Below are 10,263 nucleotides of genomic sequence, written 5' to 3'. Positions count from 1 at the left end.
TGAACTGCTTGTGAACCGTGCTGAATATGTACCGGCTACCGCTCTCTCCATCATCCCCGACGATATGTGCCAGTGCCGATGATTGAAACAATAGGGCCGTTTAGACGACAGGCGAAAAGACCGCATTCGGATCGAATCTGGATGAATCCGGATTAAAACCACCCAAGGCGATGGTACCTTTTTAGTCCGGATGCAACCACATTGATCCGGATCTTTTTGCGTTTACACGACGAAAAATTAATCCGGATTCGGGACGCATCCGGATTTTTTCGCGTCGTCTAAACGGCCCTATTATATCTACCTCATAATTCATGTATTCTCATATGACAAACCCAGTGGACACATAACCTGAACTAACATGCAGGGATCGGAAAAACGTATACACGTACCAATTGTATACAGATAGCGCTCGAACGTGTGACTTCTGACTATTGGAGTTGACTAAGCTATTTCTAAAAGCCATGATAGTACCTTTGATAAAAACAAGACAAAAAGGTTTTCCTCTGTCAGATAATATTGTCTAAAACCTGTACTTTTATTCTAGCATAAAAGTTATTTGATTTCCCAAGGAACAGTTGTCTAGTGGTACTATTCTCGCTTAGGGTGCGAGAAGTCCCCCGTTCGTCCCCCAGGCAAGCCTTTTTGTTGATAAGTTGGCCAAACGTCTGTGCTGCCAACTGATGTACCAATTTCACACTGCAGAGGAAATGGGGAGGGAAGGTGTCATGTTTGGATGCGACCAATCGTCTGATAATAATAATAATAATGATAATAATCTGTATTTATTACTCCTGTATCGGCACGAGCTTGCAATTAATATCTCGATCATTTTTATCAGCGATTTACAAAAACTGTTTAAATTCATATCGAGACTGGTTCTTGGAAGGAGATAATGGGCGATCGGTGCAAATGCAGACAGAATTTAGCGTAGCTGGCTCATCAACAAAAGTCATTTCTGAAGAAATCGGACCTCGCCTCCTGACATGCATCACAGTCGACACAGAAAGTCCGTATTAAGCTCATCTTTAAAACAAATCGGCCCTGAACGTCTATTCCATCTATCTTATGAGGAGAAAGTCACAACCAGAAAGCCGGTACAGGATCACTTTAGTTTAAGAGTATTCGGCGATGACTGATGAAGCTGAACCATGGCCATGGTAATATCTCGCAATTAGATGTTCACCGAGCTTTCAAATGTTGAAACCACGCACCACGTTAGGGAAGGCATTTAAGGCACCCTGTTAGTGATGGGTTCGCCTCTACTGATCTTCTTTATACTATCAGCGAGGATGTCCAGCATATCATGCATGGTCTTGAATGTTGCTCCTCCTCTGTGAGGGAGTACTATGACATTGGGGAAGTAAAGTAACGGATGGTCCCTTGGCAGCGGTTCCGGGTCAGTGACGTCAACTGCTGCGGCGCGGATCTTGCTGTGGCGGATTGCGTCCACTAGGGCGTCTGTGTCCACGATCTTTCCTGGAAGAAATAAAGCTACATGTAGATCTTAAAGTGTTCTTTTCCAGCCATGCCCACACTACCTGTATAAGACGACCAGACGACCGGGATACGATCACTTAAAAGAGTGCATCTTGTGTTCCCCATCCCGCATGATCCGGGCAGGCCACCTGCGACCCGAGGTGTTAATTTAGAATCAACAGCATCCTCGGTTTCTTCGTCTTTACAATCATTTGGTATCCTCCAGTGGAAAGTGACATAGTGGGCCATCATCGGTAATCAAGACATGCTGGTGTGACACATTCAGTGGCATGGGTTGGTCGATCACGAGTGGGCCATCGGCGGCGTGTGATTCTTTTGATTTAATTCCAATTTTAGAATTTTATTTGTTTACGTAAATATTTACATAATTAGACTGCATGCAAATGTATTGGACTATCTATTCTAACCATTGCTATGAAAAAATGGGATATATTCCACTCCACTCTTAAAAAGAAGATACTATCGATGGATACTATTGGTGGATTTGAAACCAATACACTAATAAACAAACAATCATAAAAGATCTGCCAAGACCTATGGAATCTATAAGCATGACGGCCTATTGGCTATCACGCATGTCTACACCTGTTTTATAGGGAGATGCCAGACGGGGTGTGCACACCCTCATCTGATCCACATGGTGGCTGATCCACATGGTGGCTGATCCACATGGTGGCTGATCCACATGGTGGCTGATCCACATGGTGGCTGATCCACATGGTGGCTGATCCACATGGTGGCTGATCCACATGGTGGCTGATCCACATGGTGGCTGATCCACATGGTGGCTGATCCACATGGTGGCTGATCCACATGGTGGCTGATCCACATGGTGGCTGATCCACATGGTGGCTGATCCACATGGTGGCTGATCCACATGGTGGCTGATCCACATGGTGGCTGATCCACATGGTGGCTGATCCACATGGTGGCTGATCCACATGGTGGCTGATCCACATGGTGGCTGATCCACATGGTGGCTGATCCACATGGTGGCTGATCCACATGGTGGCTGATCCACATGGTGGCTGATCCACATGGTGGCTGATCCACATGGTGGCTGATCCACATGGTGGCTGATTCCTGCGCTTACCAATGTGTAGCAGCCCACCCCTGTACCGCATTGTACTACTGGTGGCCCCGCAGAAAGGCCAATAAGCATCTCCGCAGATGGGCCGCGGTGGCAATCGCTGGTGGCCGCAACTTAAAATTGTTGGCTTGTCCTCTTTTTCATAGCGCTATCATTCCGTATATATCATTAAATAATCGTTGACATGTGACCGTTATAGGGCTGAATTACATTTCCAAAGTTGACCGTCTTTTGTTGCCTTGGGCCCCTGTGATAAACCTGACGCCACCTATGCGACAGGAGAAACATGACCTCTGCTACACACTCCTCCATAGTTGCTGTCGATCATTCTGCTAGTACTTTGTTACCACCGTTTGACTGGAAGGGAGGGTATGCGTTTGACTCTAACCACTGGCTTGGCAGTGGTCTCTGCGCTTACCTCTTGCAACGTTGACAAATGTTGTTGTGGACTTCATGGCGTCGAATTCCTTCTTACCAATCAGCTTCTCTGTTTGTGGTGTACACGGGCAGCAGACGACCACGAAATCGGCCTGTCCTAACATGTCGTGGAGGTTGGGCACGAATGTCACACCCATGGCTGCCTCGTCTTCGGGGGTTCTAGAGGAGGAAAGAGGGGTGGGCGTATTGCAGTGCTGAATACGAGAATTGTGCAAATATATTGTGAGATATAAGAGACACCTATTGGTGAAATGGTATGACTTCACCTGGCCAACCTGCCTCCTACAAGTAGTTTTTCTTAAAGGTTTCTGTATTTACCTTCTGTAGAGATCATTATAGAGTATCTTCATATCAAATCCCCTGGCCCGCTTGGCGACCCTGAACCCAATGTTGCCGAGGCCGATGATGCCGATGGTCGCGTTCACCACGTTCACGCCGAACTGGAGGCTGATATCTCGGTCTTTCACTGGATCAAAGTCCTTCTTCATCAACTCAAAACCTGTCACAAAACAGTGAATAAACTGTAAGATCGACTAAGGGCCGCGCTGATATTATCAGAGGAGATGGTGGAGAAACTGGCTACTCGGCGGGGTCAAATCTGGGATTGGGACCACAGGGCCATTCCCTCAACAGCCGGGGTAATCATAACACCTTGTCGGTGAAAAGAAGCTCTCGAACCGTATTGTTCGAATGTACCTTGTTTAAAATTCCTTGCTGACGCCAGCATGAGAGCAAAGGCAAGGTCGGCGGGTCCATCCCCGACGACTACCGGGGTATTCCCAACAGCTACCCCAGCTACAGCCAGCGCCCTCACATCTAGATGGTCCACACCTATACCCATGGTCCCCACGAACTTCAGATGAGGCAGCAAATGTAGGTCCTTTCCAGTGTAAATGGGGCGTATGTCTGAGCCCCTGTATAACACAATCGCTCCGATCACTGTTTTCCCGACATCTGGGGTTCGGTAGACCTGCTTGAATGTCACAACATCGAAGCCGTGTTTGTCCCTCAGCAGTTGGATGCACTCCTGGATCCTCGGGGCGCCCATCGGCAAGTCATCGTCTTCGATCACAACTCGAAGTTTCTCATCCATGGTGGTAGGCCCAAATCTCTTACTGCCCACTATAGAGTGTATAAGTGGTGATAACTTTGATATCTCTGCCCATTGGCCTTTTACATATTAAGTAAGTACATGTAGGCTATGAAGATAATAAACCATATCAATCATGGTGTCCTGGGCTCCTTGAGTTGCCTACTAGATCTAGCTCATAAGGTTAATTAAGGCCCTTGTTACGAAAAATTTCAGAAAAGGTCGGTGAAACTAGAATATTTATTTATCGAAGTTCATGACATAATAAAAGTGAATGTTACCACAAAGACTATTTATCCAGTGCATTACTGAGGCGAGCTGGTTCAAATTGCCGCTGTAGGAATTTTTAATATCCACCTGAAATGGTGTCCTTCCCGAAAACAAAATAAGATGTCCCCAGTACCACACTGCCGTCCGTCTATATATCGGAGGAAAAGTTTTCTACCACACCGGTGTAACAGTTATAAGTGTCCTTGAATGGGGTTGTCCCGGCCCGGGGCCAACGCTGTGGGTCCGATGCGGATCTATTATTTGAGGTATTGACGATCATGTGTCTTTATTGAACCATGCCTTAATCCGTCACCATACAACTGGGAGACACCTTTTCCAGGAGGGACATTTAAGACTGCTACACCAACACAACACTAATGAAGTTTACAGAGTTTCGCATAGGTGGCAGTCCTAGGATTTATCACAAAACGTACTCAAACGTACCAACGGTTTGGGCACACGTTTCACTTCTTCTTCTGCAGTGCCACCTGTTAAAGGATCTCAGTAAACTCAGACAGTGACGGTGGCTGTTTCGATGGAAAACAAGACAAGCTTCACATGGGCTCTGGCATTGCCAGTTTAATGACCGAGCACAAGTATACTATACAGTGTCTCCTCCGTTGGGTGTTAAATCAGTCAGGCTCTGTCACGTTTTTCTGTTCTGATGTCTCCATTACAAACTTCTCGATTATGACGGGTTCGAGCCGTGGAAGCGCATTTCTGACGATTCGATCCGATGCCATAAGGATATTACATCTGCGAATCATAACGCATCTTGCCTCCGTTCTCTGCCACATCTTGGGGGTCGTCAGTATCAAGTTTCGCAGCTTCGCCCGGATAGTCTAGCTTCGCAAACCAGGCGGCGGTCTTCTGGGGCGTGGCGTCTGCTGCGAATAACATGTCATACAGGAGGCCAGCCACTGCAGCTCCAAGGAATGGTCCAACCCAATAAACCTGAAGCATCAAGGAGACAGTACTCATGGTAGATGATAATCATGCAAATGCCTCTATTTTCACTTTTGGCCCTCTGGTGGCCAGAAAAACCAATCGCATTGGATCGAAATTTGTTGTGGCTGCTCTAAGAGTATGAGTACAGCGCCTTCGCGGTGAGTTGAAAGATCGAATGGCCAGGGTGCTAACCAATACCATCATTAGTAAGACGTAAGTCTACATGAACTCACCCAGTGATGTGTCCAAATGCCACTGATAGCAGACGAGCCGAGACTTCTGGCTGGATTCATACTCGCACCGGTAGAATGTAGCTGCAAGATACAAGATGTGGCATGAAAATACAGTAGGTCGTAGGTTCGAATCATGAAGTTGAATATGTTTCTTATGCTGAACACTGAAAGATAAAACTGGCGATGTGGTAAACTATGCTGGGTCAACACCTCATATGGTTGGTATGACATTAAAGGAACAAAAATAAACGTCTTACGAAAGGTCAACGTTGCCTTTCATGAAAGATTCATGTTCTTAAAGGTATGATGCTGGTTCGTAATGCTGAATATCACCAAACATTAGTCAGGAACGGTGATATGTCTACGCTACTTTGTAACTCCAGCAGCAAGAAGGCTTTCCCAATACAGACAAGGCAGGTGTTACGTTGTAAGTGTTTCCGTGTGTTATCTTGGAACGCTAAGGTACGGACAGAGTAACACTGCCGTTGTTTCAATCGCACAGCTAGGCCGAACAAACATATTCATTTAAAAAGATTTAAATGAAGATTTTAAAAACTTCCTATAATCGATTCTGTGTGTGTGAACTGGCCTGCTGGCCCGGTTACTCCATGGATAAACATCATTTTCTGGCGCTTGTGACCAAGTGTAAAACAATAGACCAAGTTAAAGTCTTCATATCAATGTTAGGATGCCTTCATATAGGGTCGTTATGACTTGACACTGCGAGCACTGTCGTCTGACCTTGCAAGGGTCGTTATGACTTGACACTGCGAGCACTGTCGTCTGACCTTGCAAGGGTCGTTATGACTTGACACTGCGAGCACTGTCGTCTGACCTTGCAAGGGTCGTTATGACTTGACACTGCGAGCACTGTCGTCTGACCTTGCAAGGGTCGTTATGACTTGACACTGCGAGCACTGTCGTCTGACCTTGTCAGGGTCGTTATGACTTGACACTGCGAGCACTGTCGTCTGACCTTGCACGAAAGCAGCTCTGGGCAGGTCTTTTTTTATTTCTAAGGATCGTCCTCTCAACAACAACAAACGGGTTTGCTACTCTCGACTCTGTCATCAGGGGGCGTCCTTTCTATCTGTTTCTTGTTATTTGCAAATAAATCATACTGTTCTTGTTCATGTACTGTTTATTGCTCTTCGTATTACTATGTGTGAATAGAGTGTAATAAACAAGTGTAGACGAAGGTTTTCCGCCATCGTCCCAGGCATTCGGTCAAGCAGCGAGTTGATGCAATTAGACTCACTGTTGATGGATATTATGAAAAACTTAATGATATTTTATCATCTTAAATCATAAAATTCCTGAATGAAGTGTTGTTTATCCCGAGGTAAACATGACGCTTCTCGGGAATGCGTAATGGTCCATGCGACTCAAAGGCTGTCTCTGCTCCGGTTGTGTGTCTTATCATTATTGTTGAATAAGCCAAGAAACACCAAGTGTTTACTTTTCATTTGTTAGTGAATCAATGCAGTTTCCTCGGCATTATGCTCTGAATATAAGAAAGGCCACCCGCTTGTTTTATCCTCCTCAAACGATACCAGTGGGACAATACAACCATGCTAGGAGTTGGTGTACATGTCATGAATAACATTTACATAAAAATCTTATCACCCGCCAGTCTCAATGCTTCAGCTCGCTGTGTTGCGCTGGCTGAGGAGGTTGTCAACACGAAGACCGTTACGAGACAAGACCTCCATTACAAGTCGCTGGCTTGTGTATTTCCCAGTTAATTTGACCGAGGTTAACGGCGGTATTGTAGCCCCCATTCTCGTTTATCATCATCAAGTGCAACGATTATCTCCCAAATGGGTAGTATGTAAGCTAACCAATTACTAGAATAGTTAGACAAAAAATGGAGTTATTTTGATGGAATACATAATATATTGGCTACATCACAAGTTTTTGGTGCGAATGTGATTACATTTTTGATACCGAAATTGTACATCATACAAACAATAATGAACATTGTAACCAAGTTTGGGGACTAAGCATAAAGGTCTTGCTTTTATTTCGTCATTATCACTTTTGTTAAGCGGAAAGCAAGGACGCGACCTTCTCAATCAACAACTGACCTCATATTTGATGGATCAATGTCGATCCCTAAGTATTTACCCTCCCTGCCGAGAGGTGACGTATTCTCTCAAATGGCAGGACTTTTTCGTTCATGATTATAAAAAAAGGAAAAAGGAGTAAAATCAGTTTGATCAGCGGGTGCATTTTACATGCAGGATACATTGAATGTTTTGATCGTATACAATACATGATATACCGGCGGGCGTTGCCCATATATGACACTGATCTTGAGCGAATCGGTTTGAATATCACACACCTAGGCCTACTTGAACTTGATACCTGAAAGTGTAAAACACTACTATATTTCAAGGGGTGAAAGCTTGGATGTACACACTGAACTAAATTGATGTTGGTATTGTGTGGCATTAGGTCTTATATTGACATAATAGCGAGGCACCAATACGCTGTCATGACACAGATGTCATCAAATATTTCACTTGAAAGGGAGGCCTTAAATATGTGCTAGTAAGTCAAGTACGAGGAGAGCCTACTCAGGAGGAATGCATCTCACAACATTCTACTGCCACGAGTGTCTTTCTGGGAACCTGCCTGTTGCTGTCAGTATGATTTGGATGTTCCTGATTAGTGTGAGATCTCGGGCAAAATTCATTGCAAGTTCGCAACTCCCTCCATCTTTGAGAATCGCCAACTTCACCAACAAACGCTCTGATAGGCAATAATTCAGATTATACCGACCCTCCAAAATAATTCTGAAGGTTGCTAGGCTGTGCCCAGTGGCTTCCTAAGGGAACACACTAATACAAACACGTGAGCCCCTTGGCATAATAAACATATTGTTTTAACTGGGAAAAGCTCACATTTCCTTTGAACAGAAGAACATTTCATTACATTGAATGGGCCAGTGAAAACGAGTACTCTTACTGAAACTAAAATTGCATGAAAAGTATTTTGACTGTAATTGTGATATTTCCAGTCATTAAAACGGGTATTGAACATACTGATAGCTAAACAGCCAACTTGGAAATACCATATCATGCAATGTAAACTAATGCTGTACGATCATGATTCCATCAGTATATAGGCCTATCGATATCGAAAAAAACGTCTCACGTGTATTAGTACAGATCATATTGCACGTCTCGTTGGCGACATTTTCTTCACTAAGTTGATATTTTGTCGTTCAGTGATGTGTTTCATAGTGAAGGACTTAAATATACTACTCACCGCAAAGAGATGTCCAATCACGACCGAAAGACCAATGGCGAGAGGTGCTGACCCCTTCAGGTCCATTCTCTTTCCATCACAGCAGGCGAACACCGTCAGCACCAACATGAACGTGATCATCACCTCCGTGCCAAACCCCTGGCCGACGGTCACGCCTCGTTCTTCATTGATGGTCGTCGTCCCGAACGTGCCATAGTGCGCACTAGGTGTGAGGCCGCGCAGGATAGCCACGCCCGTCGCGGCGCCGAAACACTGCATCACAACGTACATCAAGAACTTCAGCAGGCTGATCTTGCGCATCAAGAGCATCGCGAAGGAAACAGCGGGGTTTAAGTGTCCTCCACTGACGTTTCCTGTGATCCAGATACTGGTAGCAAGGGCTAGGCCGACCCCGAGGGCGATGTGAAGCCCTGATGATGACTCCCCCATGAAGAGGATAGAACCAATCCCGATCAAAAGGAACATCATCATCCCGATATATTCCGCAAACACTCCGGCCCAGAATTTTCCTGTCTTTGCATCCTTGATACTGCTTGCTATCCTTAGTTTCTCTACTGCTGAACCCATTTCTGGTGTCTTTGGTTAAACTCTAATCTTATTCCGCTCTTCCAGTCGTGTTCCCCTGCGTAACCTGCGATCGCGCTCTTACCGCCAGCAGTCACGCCTTTAGAGCCACTCTCAATGAACAGTCTCTCCCCCGAGTAAGCCTTGCCTTGACTGATCAGAGCGCGGCTGTCTGTGGCTTTTATATCAACTGCAAACAGTGCTGTGCGGCGCTGCGAAAGGAGGAGCATGTAACTGACCCTAGTATTCGAGGATGCACGTCACGTCACGTCAATGGGTGGATCACCTTCATAAATAAAAGATAAACAGTCACTAAGTTGTTGAAACGCCGGAAACCTTTAATGATCCGTGACAAATCGCGAAAGGGAAACCTTCGCCCCATTTTCATATTTGTTTTACCGTACATTTCTTTTTAACAAAATGCCAAGAGGGTTTTTCTTTGTTGTCGAGAATCACTCACAAATCATAACATTACGCTGTTCAGAAAGGAATCCGTTAAAATTCAAGGTCTTTTAAGCATTGTTGATATAGCCTTGAGGTTCTGCAAACAACAAAGTTTGGCACGAACGACCTGACCTGTCTCGTTTTGTCCGCTAGTAGGGTATAAACGAAAATGTACAAACGGCAACCTTGAACGGCAACCTAGATTTTAAAACTTTTCATTCTTTATTTGATATCTTCAATACTAGTTCATCACAGTGTTTGATCTGTCGATGCATAAAAATCACAAAGGTTTTACAAAGCTCACTCCATGAAGGTCAACAAGGAGCTCGATCTGTACGCTCGATGTGTCAATAGGTGGCGCTCCAGTTTGGTTGGAGTCGTATCCCAGTGTAGCAATTAGAAATATCCCGACCCAA

At 45.1% G+C, this 10,263-nt stretch overlaps 2 protein-coding genes across 2 annotated transcripts; both read right to left on the bottom strand.

The window, feature by feature from the left end:
* Window positions 1–504: 504 nt before the first annotated feature.
* On the bottom strand, window positions 505–4,170 carry LOC135495687 (probable 2-ketogluconate reductase). The gene is made up of 4 exons (XM_064784536.1): window positions 3,722–4,170; window positions 3,344–3,524; window positions 3,006–3,184; window positions 505–1,476 (listed from the first exon to the last, which is right to left on the bottom strand). Exons 1-4 carry the CDS (start codon window positions 4,116–4,118, stop codon window positions 1,229–1,231), a joined length of 1,005 nt encoding a protein of 334 aa, XP_064640606.1. The 5' UTR covers window positions 4,119–4,170; the 3' UTR covers window positions 505–1,228.
* A 171-nt stretch (window positions 4,171–4,341) lies between these two features.
* On the bottom strand, window positions 4,342–9,620 carry LOC135495555 (aquaporin-5-like). Its single transcript, XM_064784340.1, has 3 exons — window positions 8,840–9,620; window positions 5,567–5,647; window positions 4,342–5,339 (listed from the first exon to the last, which is right to left on the bottom strand). Exons 1-3 carry the CDS (start codon window positions 9,404–9,406, stop codon window positions 5,136–5,138), a joined length of 852 nt encoding a protein of 283 aa, XP_064640410.1. The 5' UTR covers window positions 9,407–9,620; the 3' UTR covers window positions 4,342–5,135.
* Window positions 9,621–10,263: the final 643 nt, after the last annotated feature.

This window comes from Lineus longissimus, chromosome 11, assembly GCF_910592395.1.
Source record: "Lineus longissimus chromosome 11, tnLinLong1.2, whole genome shotgun sequence".
Taxonomy (NCBI): Eukaryota; Metazoa; Nemertea; class Pilidiophora; order Heteronemertea; family Lineidae; genus Lineus; species Lineus longissimus.
Note: the sequence above shows the minus strand (reverse complement) of the source record. Positions and strands in the feature narration are given on the sequence as shown.

What these genes read in the sequence shown, in the direction of transcription:
- LOC135495687 (XM_064784536.1), bottom strand. Translation starts at nt 4,118, where the DNA reads ATGGATGAGAAACTTCGAGTTGTGATCGAAGACGATGACTTGCCGATG. An exon ending in AGCAAGGAATTTTAAACAAG is followed by an intron (nt 3,525 to 3,721) that starts GTACATTCGAAC and finishes GTTTTGTGACAG; the next exon opens with GTTTTGAGTTGATGAAGAAG. An exon ending in ATTTGTCAACGTTGCAAGAG is followed by an intron (nt 1,477 to 3,005) that starts GTAAGCGCAGAG and finishes TATTTCTTCCAG; the next exon opens with GAAAGATCGTGGACACAGAC.
- LOC135495555 (XM_064784340.1), bottom strand. Translation starts at nt 9,406, where the DNA reads ATGGGTTCAGCAGTAGAGAAACTAAGGATAGCAAGCAGTATCAAGGAT. An exon ending in TGATTGGACATCTCTTTGCG is followed by an intron (nt 5,648 to 8,839) that starts GTGAGTAGTATA and finishes TGTATCTTGCAG; the next exon opens with CTACATTCTACCGGTGCGAG. An exon ending in GCATTTGGACACATCACTGG is followed by an intron (nt 5,340 to 5,566) that starts GTGAGTTCATGT and finishes TTGATGCTTCAG; the next exon opens with GTTTATTGGGTTGGACCATT.